The 18,519-nt window shown below is 42.7% G+C and overlaps 1 protein-coding gene across 6 annotated transcripts in view; it reads right to left on the bottom strand.

Annotated features, from left to right (window-relative positions):
• CARMIL1 (capping protein regulator and myosin 1 linker 1) overlaps window positions 1-18,519 on the bottom strand; it is a 315,620-nt gene that overhangs the window by 27,053 nt on the left and 270,048 nt on the right. For all 6 annotated transcript variants that reach the window (XM_047732884.1, XM_047732885.1, XM_047732890.1 and 3 more), the window contains 3 exons: window positions 7,441-7,507; window positions 7,022-7,218; window positions 535-647 (listed from right to left, as the gene is read on the bottom strand). In XM_047732884.1, coding sequence (XP_047588840.1) covers window positions 535-647; window positions 7,022-7,218; window positions 7,441-7,507 — 377 coding nt within the window. The remainder of the gene's footprint in view (window positions 1-534; window positions 648-7,021; window positions 7,219-7,440; window positions 7,508-18,519) is intronic.

Here is an 18,519-nt window from a genome sequence, read left to right as displayed (position 1 = left end):
AAGGCGTGTCTTTTAAGGAAACAGCCCTTAAGAATAAGAAAATGAGACAACTTCCTTGGACGCTGCCTGTTGAAGCCCCCCATGCACTAAACTCTGAGTCAGGAGAGTTTAGAAATAAGTGACGTCAGCTGCTGAAGTTCACCACCCTGACATAGAGTCATCCAGGCGCCGGTGGTAAAGACCTTAAAGACAGCCCATGTGTTCTGTGGTTTTAGAACAGTACGACGGTTCTCCAACTTCAGCATGCCTCAGTTTACCCTGGAAGGGTTAGAAAATTACAGACTGCTGGGCCCCATATCCAGAGTCTCGGATTCAGTGCGTCTGGGGTGGAGGCCTGAGAATCTGCCTTTCTAGTAAGTTCCCGGTGGACAGTGAGATTGCTGGACCTGAGATCACGTTTTGCAAACCATCAGAAGAGTCAATCCCACGCCATATAAATAAGATAAACAAGCCCTGGCATGGTGAATTTAATGGCAACTTAATAATTTAAATGTGCATTAGGAAGTATTATTAGTGGAATGACTCTGAACTCACTTGGAATCCATTTTGGTCACCTTCTTGGTGAAAAATTCATCCACACCTTCGTCCACTCTTCCCATAAGGCCGTTCTGCTCACCATCTTGGGGGATGATGCTGGCGGCACAGACCTGCAAGTCAAACACGGGGAACGGTCATTCAGGCCATGTCACTTGTCAAACATCACAGTCCCGTTCCAGGCACGGCGATGAGGGCCGCGGGAAGGACGAGACCGGCTAAGTAAGGGCCCCGACGGTCTACAGGAGGGGAAGTCCTGTGTCAAACTGTGATGAGGGCAGGAACAAAAGCGAGGCATGCACTATTAAGGCACAGTTTCCTGCGGCTGGCTGTCCCAGGCAGTGAGGTGCCCAGCGCCCCTAGAGACGGAGAAAGGCATTGCAGGTGCTGGTAAGGGAAGAGAAAATGCACAAGGGAAAGGAAACAGGGCTAGGTTCTGAGACTGGAGAGCACTGGGTGGCCAGGGGCCAGTAGTGTGTGGGTGGGATTAATGGCTCAGTACAAACCCTGGCAGATACTAACATGGGCCACTGCAACCAACCCCCCCCCCCCAACACCACTTCCTTTCTTTCTGGCGGGAAGAACTCTGATTTCAAGGTGTAAATACTTACTTGTATGAACCAAATACCATAATTCTATCTCCTTGCCCATGATGGTAGCTAAGGTGTATGATATAATTCCGGTCAGTAAGATGTAAGGCAAAACTGCTAGGGGCTCATGAGCAGGTTTTCCTGCAGAGGAAGGAATGTATGTTTTCCTGCATGGTTATATGCAGGAGGATGTGATGTCGGAGCCACAGCAACCCCGTGGGGTTCAAGAGAAGGCAAGCCTGAGGACAAAAGCCATGTCTTGGACGACAGAGCAGAAGGGCAGAAAGGGCAGAAAACACCTGAGTGTTTGTGCTTTGCTGCTGAATAAACCAGTCTTTGATCCTGAAAATTTTAGATTTCTTGGCAGTATTTCTCACTATTTAAGTCATGTTTAGTTGTGTATCTCTTGTTATCTCTACTGAACGAATACTTCCCAATTAATGACACAAGGACCTATGGTGAATAGTCTTGAATCTTACGCTGAAGAATGTGGAATTTACTTTGCAGGTGATAGGGAAACCACAAAAGAAGGGCATGACCAAACCTGAACTCTGTTCAGATAATTCTAGGGCAGCATGAAGGGCATACTGGAGAAGCCCGGGAATGTATGTAGGCGAATCTGTTCAGGAACACAAAAGAAAGATTCCTAGAAGAGTCTAGTCTAATCTGGAGGAGATGAGGAGCAAATTAAGGGCTTGAGAACTGGGAAAGGAGGTGCCTCAGATGAGGTCGAAGTTCCTAGGCTAGGTGAACAGGAGCCTTGTTCGAGAGAACATAGTTCAAAGACCAGATTTGGAGCAAGAAATGATGAGTCCAATTTCTGATGAGCATTTGAGGTGCTGTGGGAAACCCAGGGTCAGTCACCCAGCAGATACTTGAAAGCTTGGGTCTCAGGAGAGATGGTGTAAGGAAATCATTTATCAAGTCAGCATTGCTCCTTGAATGGACAACTCACAGTGAGCTTCACCACCTGTCTGATTTGTGTCCGCAATGGTGTATTAAGTTAATATTTCACACCAATAGGTTGTGGGCCCTTGAGAAAGAGGGCATAGGTTGCCCATCCCTTTGGGTACAAGAACAGATTCTCCTGTGGTTGAGATATCTGGTCTGAATGTCTTGCCACAGTGTGGTGGGGGGGAGGCTCTCTGTAATCTTGATTTGCAAGTGTCAGGCTACCTCTGGGGGAAGCTGGCTCCTGTCCGAGTCTGCATACATACTGTTTAATGAAAAAGCCAATCACATGCTCTAAGCAATCATCCACTTCACTCACTGGGAAATCTCCATTACGAAAATGAGCTACGTGTCTGAGTTCATGTTTGTGAAATGCTAAAAAGCGAGCAGATAACAGATCACAGACAAAGGAACTCCCATGAAATGCGAATAATAACTGATATGTCTCATCTGAATGGTGCTTTTATTGGAGCAAGGCTTTCCTACACAGTAGAATAGAGCAGAGAATCAGCAAAGTTCTCTATAACTCAATTAGGGAGAGAAAGCAGCTCTCTGAGTCTCTTTTACCACAGAAGATAAAGTAGCACAGAACTTGCTTGTGTTAGCATTTCTCCTTCTGTGAAAGAATGGAGAATGGGCTCTCTCTGGTAATGATGGCGCCCCGTGTGTGCTGAATGCTTGATCGTTCGCACAAGTGTCTCGCATGTTATGGTTTCATGTTCCCATCTACTCTTTGCACTGAAAAGAAAAGGTTAGTTTCATCTTAGTTTTTGATTAGTCACAGATCAAACAGTGCCTCAGAGAGTGGGAGGCACCCACACGGGTCCCGATTGAAGGACGAGAAGGATTATGAGGCCAGGACATACAGTCCTAACACGGGGCTTCCTTCCAATGGACCCATGACTCCCTTCAGAGGCTCCCTCTCAAATTCTTCTTCTCATTTTGAGAAAGAGGAAAAAAAACACGATTTTTTACTAGCATATATTTCTCCTTTAAGCCCTTTCCTTTCTTCTTGCTTTGAAATGGAATGCAGAGCGAGCACAAAAGGTTCTCAGGGGTCAGGGAGAACTTCAGTGGGTTTCAGAGATGGAAGCAGACAGGGCTCAACAAATCAGTCCGCTTTCCTGCATGATGCGCTAGCTCTCAGGGCTGGACGGACCTTGAGGCTGATCCCTCCCAGTCTAACCCTGTCACTTTAGAGATAAAGACGCTGAGAGCAGAGAGGTGATGGGAAGTCCAGAGTCACTGGGAGATCCTCAGTGAGATGCGGTTTAAAATGTATCCATTAGAATTGGAAGGGGGAGGTGTCAGCAGCTTATACGGAGAGCAGCAGAAATACTGAACACAAGAATGAAACCGTCTGTCAGAACAGTTCAAGGCTAAACACACACGCCGTTTGAGCTCAATTGCTAGCAAAAGGAAAGGAAGGGACACAGAAACATCAGAAGCTCCCTGGATCCCACTGGACTTTGGTCTCTCTGTCAAGGAGCATACATTTCAGACTAAAAATTACAGCGTCATTACTGGAAGGGGAGAGCAGAAATCCTATCCCTCAGCCAGCTGGAATGGACGCATGCAAAGAAAGGCTTTTGCAAAGAAAACGGGACATCGGAGTGGCTGTTGCGGTATCTGACAAATCGAAAATCGATTTTGCACTTTGGTGTATGAATACATGCTAAAAGGATAATTTACGAATGCTGAGAAGATGAGCCAGTGATTATGAGGACTAATGACACTTCAGACCACCCTCCGGCAGGCTTATGAACATGAACGCACCAAGGAAACACTGTGGGTGGTGCACCTGGTTTCCGACGAGGCAGCTGCCAAACCTCTCCTAATGTCTCCAGAGGCCGCATGGAGAGAGATGGGCAGGGAGGAAGGACAATTAGTATATTATTAGTAACTCTGAACACATACACCCAAGCAGTGCTAATGAGAGAGCTGAATGATCATGGAGTCTTACACGCATACATTACGGTAAGAATCACGGAGAAGAGAGAGTGAAGGAATTAAGTCAGGAAAAAAGTAACCGCGACGATGTAAAGTGAAGGAAATATAATAAAGGGACAAAAATTGATGAAATTGAGAGGACGAAAAAAACCAAAGCTGATTCTTTCAGGGGGAAAAAAAAAAAGGAAAAGAGTAATAAAAGAGACAACCTTGCAAAATGAGAAGAGAGGCCAAATAGATCAGAAAGGGGAAAAATGGGACACAGCTACAGTTCAGGAAATTAAAAAGTTATAAGAATGTTATAAACAACTAAATGAACAATTATACTAAGTGGATGACATCCTAGAAAAACACTGATGGCCAAGGTGGTCTCAGGAAGAATTAGGTAATCTGATTAGATTTGTAACAAAAGAAAGCAAATCCCTAGAAGAGGAATCTATGTATAGGCATCACCAGCACACACATGACACATCAGCCCAGACGGCTTCCCAGGGGAGGGGCAGAAAATCTCCATTGGATACAGACAGTTTTGGAGAATAGGAAAAGAGAGCTTCTGAACTAATTTATGAAGATAGTAAAATTCTGAAACCCAAGTAGAGGGATGGTCTAGATAAGAATAAGAAAAACTATAGGTCTCTCTTATTTATGCACATAGATTAACCCCCCCAAATATGGTAAACAAAACCCAGCAGTATATTAAAACAAAGCAAGGATATATACCTGAAAATAGTACAACACAGTATGTTAATTATACTAGAATTAAAAAAATAATCAAGGGTATCACGATTATTATCAAGAGTGGTATACCTTTAGGAAGGTCCATTATTGTGATTCACCACAACAGCAAAACAAAAGAGAAAAATGATTAATTTCCAGAAAGATAAATGATTAATTTCCAGAAATACTGAAGGAAGAAACCAATCAAAATTAAACCATCATTCACTGAAAAAAAAATTAGCAAACTAGGAAGGAAACTTTCTCAACTGAGTAAGGAACAGCAGAAACTGCTACGTGCCTACCCAGTCTCGGTATCAAATCCTGACTTATTTGGCGTATCCATCAGACCAAGTGAAACACATTATCTTCTCAGATGCTCTTGCACCTGTGGCTGGAAATATGGCTCATTTTTGAACAGTGAGATGTAAGAGCAAGTATACTAGCACTTCTGGGTAAGCTCACATTTCCCGACGCATGTGCTCCCTTTTTTCTCTGTCTGCAAGACGCTTATAAATACAGAAGACTACAGGTGTTGCTTGAGAGTGACTGCTACCAGTTACCAAGATGACACAACTATGAAAAAGTGAATACATCCACTCTCACCACTTTTACTCATCATAGTACTGGAAGACCTAGCCATAGCAATCAGACAAGAAAAAGAAATACTTTCACTAAACATGACACTATGTATAGGAAAAAACCCAGAAGACGCCACCAAAAAATTGCCAGTACTAATAAGTGAATTCAGTAAGGTCACAGGACCTTTAATTAATATGCAGAAAAACATTGCATTTCTATACAGGAATAATAAAGTAGCAAAAAGAGAAATTAAAGAAAGAGTGTCATTTATAATTGCAACAAAAAGAATAAAATACCTAGGAAAAAACTTAGCCAATGAGGTGACAGAACTGTACTCTGAAAACTGTAAAACGTTGATGAAGGAAACTGAAGATGACACAAAAATATGGAAAATATGGAAAGATATTCTGTGCTCATGGATTGAAAAAACAAATATTGTTAAAATGCCCATACTATATCCAAGAGCGATCTTCAGACTTAATGCAGTTCCTATCAAAATGGCATTTTTCACAGAATGAGATTAAATAATCCTAAAATTTGAATGGAATCAGAAAAGAATGTAGATAGCCAAAGCATCTTCAAAAAGAAAAAACTGGAGGTATCACATACCCAGATTTCAAGCTATACCACAAAGCCGTAGTGATCAGAACAGTATGGTATTGGCACAAAAACAGACTTATAGATCACTGAAATAGAATGGATAGCTCAGAAATAAACCCATGATTATATGGCCAATTAATCTTTAACAAAGGACGCATAAATAAGCAATGTGAAAAAGACAATTTCCTCTTGACAAATGGTGTTGGGAAATCTGGACAGCTACATACAAAAGAATAAAACTGGACCCCTTTCTTATACCATACATACAAGTGAACTCAAAATGCATTAAGAACCTGAATGTGAAACTAGAAACTACAAAAATCCATAAATCCAAGGATAATAAACCACATTCTTTCCTACACGGAGCTTACAGTGTGCTTAGAGAACACTATGACAAGAGCTATAAAGACAGCTAGAATAGCTATGAGCAGCAGGCACTGGAGGAGCCGAGGCCTCCATGGAGGGTTGTTCAGGAGGTGCACTGTGCACAACCAGTCTGTGAAAATGACCTCCCCTGAAGTCATGTAAACACAGACCTATGGGAGGACAGAGATAGACACAGGGACGGTTTTCTGAAATGCTGAGACAAGTGGAGATCTGAAAGATAAGTGGTTATCATCCCAGGAAGTGTGTGGGGTACAGAGGGCAAGTGATGAGAAAATGGCTACAGCTCTGGAGGACTGACACCCAGGATGGGAAGCAGCAACGTCAGGGATGACAAGGAGGAAAGTGGACAGCAGATCAGGGTCAGCAGTGGGGACCTGGTGTTCAGGGTCAACTGTGATCCTCTGTGGGGGACAGGGGCTATGAGAGGAAGACAGGTTTGCAGAGAGAGAGGCTCCCAGTTCTGAATGTGTGGATCCCGAGGGGCTCTGGGACACTGAAGTCCAGGAGGCAGGTGAACAACTGAACCCAGAGTGGAGCAGACACAACAGAAATCAACAAGTGGCAACCACGGGCTCTTACAATGGGGCCTGGGCAGCAAATAACACAGTTGGAGCTGTCGTGTCCATGCAGGGCCAGGTGCCTGGGCCAATCTCCAGCCTCCCCACCGGAAGGGAAAGGGTGAGGGGGAGAAGGGGCCCCTCCCGGCCACCTACCGCCGCCTGGGTGGGCTGCTGCTTCTTATTCCGTTTTGGCCTTAACTTGGTAAAGTGCTCCAGCTTCTTCCCCTCCTCGGAAGGCAGCTCGGAGATCAGCCCGGAGCTCCGCTTCTCTGGTCGGAAGGACGGGAAAGGCGGGTCTTCGATGTGAATGGGCACCTCCTCCAGCGCCTTATCGAGGTCAAACTCCATCTCTGAGATAAAGCAGAGTCCTGGGCTAACGCTTACTGCAGACGAATGCGCAATACAGAATTCCTCAAAGGGACTCTAAGTGTATCACGGAACAGCAAGTGCGCTCCTGGTCCCCATCTGTTCACACAGAGCATCACTGGGAGGCATCCCTGAGGTGGTCAGAGGTCCCTGCCGCGGGTGTGTCACAGTCCCAGGGAAATGGCGGGCATTCATTAATGACTCACCGAAGGCTCTGGAAACGGGTCGCAGCATCCGGCTATGGATACTCTTCCGTTTGGATTTAGGAGTCATCTAGCAATGAAACAAAGAAAGCACTTAGGTACTCACAGAAAACTTGCCTTTCAAACTTCAGAAACCTCCTGGGGGGGCGGGGGAAGGGCTGGCTGCAGAAACATCTGGGATCAAATGTTACACTCAGTATTTGTTTCCCTTCTTTCGAGGATGGTTGGTCACATCTGACAGCCTGCCTGGAGAGACTGAGCCCACACATTTCTCAGTGTTTACAGTGCTCTCAACCCAGACAGCCCGCTGCTTGCTTCTTGTCTCCAGCTACCTTCAGTTACATCCGGTCAGTTGCATTCTATGTATATGAAGATTTACATTCATCAGTTACATTCTATTTATATGGCGGAAAGGAACGATGAATGATACAGAATATAATTCCAAGCTGCACATGAGGATATTAAAATGGATGTAAAAAACCAGATTAAAAGATTGTAAACACCAGGTGCTAACAACTGAAACTGCCAACTATTCACTGTTCGTTAACACCTGCACATCAGGGATGTAAGGCAACCCCCAACTCTTCATCCCTTTAAGGGTGTCAGCACTTGTAACTGTTTTGTTTCATACTTCTGCCACCAAGATTTTGAGGTTTACATTATGGGAAAAGGCTAACTAGGAAAAAACTTATGACTTAGGAGTCTGTATCTGCTTGTCACTTCTCAGGAAGAGTCTTTGATCCTGTTAGTCTTTTAAAAATGAGATCAAACCTCAAATCACCAAACATCTTAAGCACTGGTGCCAATCTTGATGACGCAAAGCCAAATCTAAGGGGGGTATTAGCTTCTCCCGCAGCAGGACCCCAACTGTGAAAGCGGGAGGTGGCCTCAGTTGTCATCCAGAGAAACGAATTTGAAGGAAGAAGTTGAGTCACAGAGATGACAAGGGCTCGTACTGGAGCTGGCATTAGGAGCAGCACCGGGGACAGAGCCATCATGAGGATGACCCAGCATCCCTCAAAACTGTACACTTCGTAATCGATACACAGATGAATGGATCTGCGGGATGTTTTAATTGGTCTGATTCTGGAAACTAGTATTTGTCTAAACTAAGAGACAAGACAACTTACTTGGTAGTCTTTCATTTAATAGGGGGTCATGTAAGGCTTTCTCAAAAAACATCCACACGCATGACAAACTCTCTTTGGTTCAAGGAATTAATTGGTTCACACTGATTTTTAAAGCAAACTAGTTTACAGTTCCTACAATTTTATTCCAGATTTAACAACAGTTAAATCTTTGCTGTTGTTTACTATTGAGAGAAAAGGGAGAGAAAAGATGAGCAATCGTATTTAAATTCAGGCTGGTCTTTTGGAGATACACAGTGAAAAGCTGATTTGGTTCTTTCAAGGTTTTGTTAAAGGCAGACGATCTAAGGACTACCTATCTGTAAAGCAATAGGTCTTGCGGGTTCCGTAAAAATGGCGTCAACCCAATGCAACTGGAGAGGGACCCAGCTTCCAGGTTGTTCTCCCCCCCAAATGGCCCTGCCATCCACCGAACAAGGTAGTGGACTGACTGGTCTCTCCATAGGTGAAACTTCTAAAAACAATTGATTTTCAGGGGACACAAACTCCTGAAATATACACTACATTTAATGAAAATGTCTTTAGTATTCCATCCCCTTTGTGCACAACCATGATGGGTAAAAGGAGCAAACAGCAGCTGGGGATATAATTTCCAGCCAATTCATTTAGACAGCCACAAATAAATAAGAAAGAGGTTTAAAAGTGCATGGAATGAAGATGTCTTCCAACATTTTTTTCCTGTGACTCTTGATTAGATTTTATAGAAAGAGTGTTCATGGGCAAAAATAATCTAGCTCAAGTTTCCCTACATAACCTTTATAAAAGAGACCAAATGTGTGACCATTATGACATTTCAAATATATGACAATTTTAAATATATGAAGTGGAATGTGTATATTTAATTATATATAAAAGAATACATGGACTGCATAACATTTATAAATAATGTGAAAATATATATAGAAAGAGATATTTACAAACTAATGTCCATCTGTGACTAGGACATTCAGCTCAACCTGATTTCACAGACACACTGAGGACTGTAGGAACTCATCAGGATATTTGATGGCAGACATCAACCAAAGGGGAACTAGTTCATTCTTGGTTTGACTTTCTAATGCTTCAAAGCTATCCTTCATTTCATATGCTCTGTACAAGTGTAAATATCTCCAGAGGGCATTTCACATGAAACTCTTCCACTGAATGGGACATATCTGTTAGTTTTGAAGTTTTTGACATTTGTGCAGGGACAATGGACTTTAGCTAAAACAAGCAAGACTTAGGGCGCCTGGGTGGCTCAGTGGGTTAAAGCCCCTGCCTCTGGCTCAGGTCATGATCTCAGGGTCCTGGGATCGAGCCCCGCATCGGGCTCTCTGCTCAGCAGGGAGCCTGCTTCCTCCCTCTCTCTGCCTGCCTCTCTGCCTACTTGTGATCTCTGTCTGTCAAATAAATAAATAAATAAATCTTAAAAAAAAAACAAGCAAGACTTAAATGAGACTAGTTTCTGCAACTGGTGTAAGACTGCAACTCGATTTTAGACATTTCTTTCGGTGCACGAACAGTTTCATGCTCTCTTATGGTTTAAGTATAACAACGGGGGTGGGGAGCAAATTTTATTTCATTCCTATTTTTCTTTCCTTTCTTTTGAATTTTTTCTTCCTTAACAGTTTTAGAGGAAAAAACTGAACTTGCTCACTCTTTACTGGCTCTCTCCTATGAACCCACTACATATAAATCTAAAGCAAGAGGAAATGTAACAATGAGCTACGATTATCTACCCAAGTATATATTTAGGAACAAATATTCCATGTTTCTCCAGAAATCTGGTTTAGATGCACTCTTCTCACCCTTCTCACACCTGTTGATCAGATGAGTTGCAACCTGGCGGGGAAAAAAATCTAGCTTTACCAGCCTCTTCAGAGCTGTTAGTGCTCTTACATCAAAATAAAGGGCTAATTTTCTCAGACTGTTTCCTAGTCTTCATTTCCTGCCCTGGACATTTGTCAATGAGTATTTACTGACAGGAGAGATCATAAAGTGCCCCTCAGATAGAGGGTCAGAGCCCGAAGAAGAAGTACACACACCAAAGGACGCTTCACACATCAATTCATGGTTAACTATTATTTTAGGCCTAGACAAAATTACTTGAAAAATGCATTTTGTAATAAATTATTTTCAATATTCACACACTTGGGAAAGAAGAGGAACAGTATGTTAAAACCTTTACAAAGTAACTTCAGAGGAAAACCCCACGCGTAAGACTTCTTTCTCATCCCAACATCACCATGGCCCGCTGCAGACGAAAGGCAGGGCCCTATTCTCTAGGAATCAAAAGCAACACAATGTCTACATAGCTCAGAAATCTCACTCATTTCATTTGGTTTTTATAACGAAATTGAGATGATCTGTATGTCACTCAAGTGATAGGACTACTTTAACACTTTAACAACTTATGTTGGAGTCTGACGAACAACACATTTTATTCCTGTTAAACTCACTTTTAACACGTAATTCCTAGACACATTTTTTTTTAAGCGAAAGTGAAATTGTTTCTATTACCACAAAAATAGGATGGAGAAGCTGCCTTGTTCGTTTTATCAAGTTCGTGCAAAGAATAACAAATAACACTCTCACTTTGGGCTCAAGAATCCCTGATTTTCTTTTCCCTGAGGTTAAAACAAACAAACAAAAAAGAACAAAACAAAAACACAGTTGGTTTAAAAAAAAAACAGTTGGGTAATGAATTGGGAAAATTCTTCTGATACAAGAAGCAAATCATGATGCCAACTTTCTACAACCCTGGGAAGCAAGAATCAGGAAAAACAAAACAAAACAGAACCCAGATATTTGAGTGATTTTTTTTTTTTTTTTTTACACAAAGGGAAAAAACCACTTCTCCCCTCTTGAAGGCTGATACACTCTATCAACATTCTGCGGGCTTTCAGGCAGAGCGAGGATCTTTTCAATTCATTGCCTGTTTTGCTGCTGAACCAGCTTGTAAAATGCAACCTTGTCTCGAGATTGCTGCCCGTTTCACGCAGGATCCGCAGATGGATGACGACACTCAGTCTCCGGGGAGACCAGCGGGGCAGCACAGAAGCAGATGGAGTACGAGAATGCAAACCAGAACAGCCAGAAACTGCAGAGCCACCGAGAAATACTTACACTTGTACAGCAGAGAGTCTCCATGCAGCAAAAAGGAAGGAAAAAAAGATGAATGGGAGAGAGATAAAGCAACAGCATTACAGGAAAAAGGGAGGGAGAGACACGGTTCACAAACAAACAGAGAAGCCCCATAAAAAGCTTTCACAGTAAAGGAATAAGGCAAGAATGAGGCCACAGTTATTGGCTTAATGCGTCCATTCTAGCTCTGGGTAAGCAGCCGCACAGTTGCACAGTTACAGCTTGAAAACGGCAGAAACTCTTAGAGACGTGACGTCTTTTGTTACATGTGCACAGAATGCCACCTACAAACCCCAGAAGGTAGGGGACCCCATTTGGGGAATGGAGACGTCATCAGCTCCAAAGGCACATGGTAGACAGAACACTGGACAGACACTGGGAAACTCCATGCAGGTTTTGGTTCTTGGGCCAAACTGCTAGACCCAGAAACAACATGGGGACAGGCTGTCTCCAGGCATGTAGAAACATCCCTTCTGGGCATCCTTCTCTATCATCTGATGCTCCCCACTGTGCTTTAAGATGAAGTAGTTTTGCATCCTCTCTCCCCCTCAGTCACCAAAGCTTTTCAGGAATGGAGCTGATGCCAGGTTCTAGAAAGCTACCTACCCACAGTGTTATCAATGGTGATGATCCCTTATGCCTTATATTTGACATTCGGTCTCAATTAAACAATCTTTTAAACCCCACTGATCACCAGCAGTTGTTAGGTCATCTTCTTAATGCTGCAATTTTGTAAGAATTTTTAAAAACAACCAAAACACAAGTCCAGTTATAGAACATCAGGCTTTGTGAAAGCAAAATACTTGGTGGGGGAGGGGGGCCAAGAGACTCTTTTCTAAATTTCCTGAAAACACACCCTGACGAAGGCTATCTACTCCATCCACCTGGGGCTCTTTTTCAAGTTCCTTATTTTTTCTGTGGCACTTTTTCTCAAAGCACAACACAATGAAATCATGGTGCCCCGCAATCTGAGAATGTCTGGGTCTCTTTAGGGACAATGGTGGCACAGGGGCATCTGGGTGGCTCAGTCAAGTGAGCATTTGAGGCTCCAGTCATGATCTCAGAGTTGTGGGATGGAGCCCTGTGGCAGGTTCCACACTCAGTGCAGAGTCTTGGGATTCTCCCTCTCCCTCTGCCCCTCCCCCTGCTCTCACATGTGTACTATAAAGAAATAAATAAAATTAAAAAAAGAAAAGGTGGCACACGAGAGGCCTTCCCCATAACCATCGCCAACATCACCATTATCATCAGCGTATTATGTGCTTATCAGAAAGGCTTCCATCAGCAACATGCCAGAAAAGCCTCAGTCTCCAGACTCATTTCATATTTTATTAGGTAATTTTCTTCAAACAGATGTCATTTTAGGATTCATTAAATTAGATTGAAACAGCCTTGCTAGATGGAAGGAGGAAAAGTAAAAATACATTTTCACATATTATTGAATTGCCGGAAATAAAGACTCCTGGTCCCCTTTTTAAACACACATCCCCTTGGAAGTTTCCTTGGAGACACAGCTATGGATACAGACATGAGTGAGTTACAGTTGATGGTTATGTCTCACGGATTATTTTAGACTTCCCTTCTTTTTGTGAAAGGTTAATTCAACAAGACAAGTACTCTGTCCCAATGGTCCACCTAAAGATCATTATTAAGTGATGATGAGGGACCTTTTAATTGGTTCAACTCCTAAAATGATAGGCAAGCAAGAAAAAAAAAGTTCCTATGAAGAAGGAAACCATGGCAACAGACAACTCAACTTTTCAATGGAACAAAGATCATTAGCTCATGCCTCTACTCCTTCGGCATACTTTTTGGAACCCAGTTAACTATATTGACTCCAACATCTCCCATTAGGACAAGAGAAGGACCAGTGAGTGAAGAGAGATCCTCTCTTAAGAGTAGGTCTCACATTCAAGGCTTTGGCATCCAAGAACTGAGCTCTAATCTCGAATCTGCCACTTATGGGGTTGTGAAGTTTTGGCTGATGTTTTTGTAACATCAGCCTAGTTTCTAGTTTGTAAAATAATGTATTGTGAGGATTAAATAAGATAAAGTGAATATAAATGTTTGTGCGCCATTCAGTGGCCTCATGGCGCTTCACTAACTGGTAGTGATAATGAACATTAGGAATACTGTCATCTTTCCATCTCCTATTCCCAAGTCAAGGACCAGGGCGTGAGGATGCACGCGTAAGTAGTAGACTTAGATAGCCAAAAATTGGGAACGATCTAAAAGCCTATGGAACAGGGAATTGGATAACTCAAATGAAACTTAGTGAAATGATAGAACAGCAGTTAAAAGGCAAAAAAAGTTTCACAGGTAACAACATGAACGAACCTCAAGAGGTTAATACTGAATGAAAAACGCAAGTTTCGGAAAAAATACACATGGTATGATGCCACTGATGTAAATTCTAAGCCACACAAAATAACACTATTTATTGTTCAGGAATCCATGTATATCTGAACATAGAAACTAAACAGGTAGTGTCCAAACTCATGACAGAGATGCCTCTGAGAAGACAGAGAATGTTGGTACTGGTCGAAGGAGGCTACCACTTTACCAGGGATGTTTTGTATTACTTAAGATTCAACAAATGTTTACTGAGCATCTACTGCGTACCAGGCACTCTTGAGAAGGGGGATGGTAAAGCTCAGTCACAGCAGGTAGTACCCATGTCAGGTTACTGGGCTGCTGGTAACACTAAGTTCATTAGGTGGGGACCTCCCAACCAGCCATTATAAGGGTACCTTGGTAATTAATAATTACCCCTTTGGTAAATAATAGTAAGTCTCTGTGGTGATACTTTTGTTGCATGGGGATGACCCCATTTTCAAACAACCATCGACAATCCCTAACTGGATGAATGACTACAACGGGGACTACAAGACTGTAGTCCTTTCTACTTCTCTCATCATTCCCACATTAGGTGCTGATCCCCTGCAAAGATTATTCCTTTTAAAGATCCTCTGTATCTTCCTCTTTTTTACTTTCTTAGTATTGCTATGGGCTCATGGCAATGAATCATCCTATCATAAACTATTACTGTCATTATTCTTTTTGGTGCTCAGAATGTCCCGGGGGAAGCCACTTCAATCTGGATTTTGTAGCCTTTGAAATGGTCCCATTGGACGTGGAGCCCGTCCTTGCTTTTTGATACAAGATATCCTAGGCTCACCTTCTGCTTTTCTGTGCACTTCTAGAATAGATCTGGGTAATTCCTGGTTAATGAATTAGGTTAGAAAAATTAAATACTTCCTACCAGATTTTCAGCTGAGTCAATGCTCAAGGGGAACCAAAAACTCAGTCATTCTTAATTGATTTATACCCTCAACAGCTAACCAAGTAAGAGTCTCACATGTGTGGTTTAAAAAGCAATTTCTAAATCAATCAATCAATCAATCAATCAATCAAATTAACAATTTTAAAGAAAAGTCATTTCTACACATTTCCATTTTTAAAACGTTGAGCTGGTATAGATCTCCAAGAAAAAAAAGAGACGGCTAATCCTTTCTGTGCCGACTGGTTAGACAGGAGCAGGTTTTAAACTTTCCGGAGAGCAGGGCTATGTAAGGCACAACTCTGGGAGAAGTACAATAAATCTGGGGACGGAATGGGAACAATATGCAGAGATTTCGTGAGGTGCTATTTCCCACCGAACACATCATTACCTCCAGCTCTCCACATCACCCTATTAACTTCCACATCCAGAGTCCCAGAGCATATGAAAGGTAGATGGCATCACGGTGTTAAAAGCATTGAGGGAGTAGCCCTGACGAGAGCCTATCATGAAAATCACAGGACTGACAATGTGTATGTTAACTTGATTTGCTTTCGTACTCTCCAGATCTGCACAATTTTTTTGTTTGTTTGATGCAAGAAAATTAAAAACCTTTCTCTTCCCACCTCTGTCATGTTTTCTTCAGGAAAACAGTTAATGGCTCACTTTTTGTTCATTCTCACTCATCTTGCAACTGATACCAATGTGAAGTTTCACACTTGTGTGTTTTCTTTAAAAAGTACCTATAATTTAATGCTTTTTCTTAAGGGTCATCCAGAGCATGAAAGGGCTTGGTTCCAATTGCAAGCAGGCATCTTGAGAGCCCAGGTTAGTGCCACTGGGCTAAGCAACACGATGCTTGTGGACACGAGAACCGGGTACATGCCCCTTTTAGCATTAGTATAATAAAGACCAGTACTTTATTGCCGTATTAAGCACAATGTTATTCTGACAGTCATAAAAAGTTAAGATTTTAACTTTTTTGCAAAAGTATGAGTAAATAATGAGGGAAAACTTAAACTATTAAACTTGAGAGAAGTATTTAAGGCTCTACTGGCTCTTTGGAAAATCCACGTAAAAGCGGAAGGCAGGAATGAGGTGGCCAGGAGATGTAAAAACTCGCCTTCAGAATGGACATCGTGGCTCGGTGACATCAATAGGAATAATCAAAATTAGCTTAAAATGCTTAATGTAACACATTTACTCTGTCCGTAGGATATCAGCTCTATAAAGATGATGAAAAATAGTCATTAATACCACCACCACCATCAAAAACCAGATTAAATCCTCTAACAAAATGGGGCACCTGGGTGGCTCAGTTGGTTAAGCATCCGACTCATTTTTTTTTTAAGATTTTATTTATTTATTTGACAGAGATCACAGGTAGGCAGAGAGGCAGGCAGAGAGAGAGGAGGAAGCAGGCCCCCCGCCGAGCAGAGAGCCCAATGTGGGGCTCTATCCCAGGACCATGGGATCATGACCTGAGCTGAAGGCAGAGGCTTTAACCCACTGAGCCACCCAGGCACCCCAAGCATCTGACTCTTGATCTCAGGGTCATGAGTTGTTCAAGTGCCCCGTGGGGGCACCACACTGAGCGTGAAGCCTACTTAAAAAAAGCTTTAAATCCTACAACGATTTATTCTACTGGTTTAAAAAACTTGAGTCCAGTAAACCCCAGTGGTACTAAGTGAAAAGAACAGATGGTGATTGACGGGCCTGATGCCTTGGGATTCTGGCTGGAGAGCTGCGGCAGCCAATCAGCAAGCAGGAGATCTTGTTCTCACTGGATCTCCTGGATCTCCAAGGAGTCTTATAACTTCTTATCCTAAATCTCCAACCTCAAACAGATCTCGGGGTAATGATGGCTTACCACCCAAACTCTATAAAAAACAGATCTGGCTCAGAAACCAAGGTCTTTGTCCTGTTTGGTTCAACTCCATTTGACTGACATCCCTTCGGGACGGACTCTCCAGGGAGATTCTCGAAAGAGAACAGATTGTCAAGATGCCTCTCTCCAGTCTGCGGATCTGTTAGTTTGTATGTTATTTGCTCACAATCTTCCATCATCATCATCAACACAGTCCGCTTCATCTATGAGGAAATGTGCCAAACGCAAGGCAATACTGTTTGCCACCGGTGATTTTTCCCTGGCTTTGGTTGCATTTTAAAGTGAGTTAACTATTTGCAAACCAAGCTACAGGGAACAGTGAGATAAATGGTCTATCGAAGTCACTTCCTACGTGCCACTATGGTGGCAAACTGTAACCAAAGAAGCCTGGCTATTGAAAGCACACAGGTATAGCCTCTAGCTGTTGTCTTGACCTAATACTAACTATACAGCAAGCCCTACGTGAATGTCCTTCGTTGACATTCTCCAGCCTTTAAGATTTCAGTATCAAACACCTGCATACTGGTGGTCAAAAGAGTCAGTGACCTGGGAAGTCGAGGCACAACTAGAGGCATTTCTGTGGTTTCACGATGCCCATGATAGAGGATGCTCTGAAGCAGATTTTAGGAAAAGACCACTTTGGCCGTGCTAACTTGGGTATGGCTTTGGGGGATTTAAACTGAGACTGAGGACATGCTCAAGGGTCGATTTGAAGCTGCTTCCAGAGGAAAATCCTGGGTTGGTTGTGGGCACCCACCCTACAGCCCAGCTCTGGTTGGGCGGTCCTTTGTCTGAGCAAGAAAATAGTCTCATGGCTCAATGTGGATAATCAGATGTTAGGTGTGAAGCTTGCCACATGAGTTCTGGAGGCTAAGGTTTCATCCCTTCCCAGCAAGCAGAACAGAGCCCCATGCAGGCATAGTGGGGCACTGATAATGAACTTGGCTATAACCTCCTTGTTTATGGTTTTTGTTTTTTTTTTTTTTTTTAACTCCTCTTAACTCTGTTCACTCACTTTACCTTTCAATTTCTATTTTATTAATTACTAAATGTGCCACCTAAAGTAGCTTCTCTCAAGGAAAGCAAAAAATGTATAACTCCAAGAAGCAACTCTGTGAATCAGGTTACACAATCTAAACTAAAATATGTCAAAGAAATGCAGTTACATCTGGAGCATGGAAATAATTTGTTTCTGGTCTGGTTTCCAAGTATGGGTTTCAGTCTGAAAGTCAGTAGGATTTTCAGCAGAATACACATCAAGGGTCAAAGCTAAAAACCATTTACTTTATATTTTGATTTTGTTAAGGAATAAACTAGGGGCACCTGGGTGGCTCAGTTGGTTAGGTGTCTGTCTTTGGCTCAGGTCACGATCCCGGGGTCCTGGGATCGAGCCCCGCATTGGGTTCTCTGCTTGGGGAGCCTGCTTCTTCCTCTCGCTGTACATGCTCCCTTTCCTCCTATCTCAAATAAATGAATAAAATCTTAAAAAAGAAAAAAAAAAGGAATAGGCTTGTGATCGATGTTTGACCCAGCCCTGGTGGATGGGAAATCAAATACCAAATTCTAGCAGTGATGGTGGTTTCCTCAGAAGCACGTTTGGGGAAACCAAGAATTTGGAAGGGCCAACTTTGCTCCGATTTCCA

The sequence above is a fragment of the Lutra lutra genome, chromosome 6 (assembly GCF_902655055.1).
Source record: "Lutra lutra chromosome 6, mLutLut1.2, whole genome shotgun sequence".
Lineage (NCBI taxonomy): Eukaryota > Metazoa > Chordata > Mammalia > Carnivora > Mustelidae > Lutra > Lutra lutra.
Note: the sequence above shows the minus strand (reverse complement) of the source record. Positions and strands in the feature narration are given on the sequence as shown.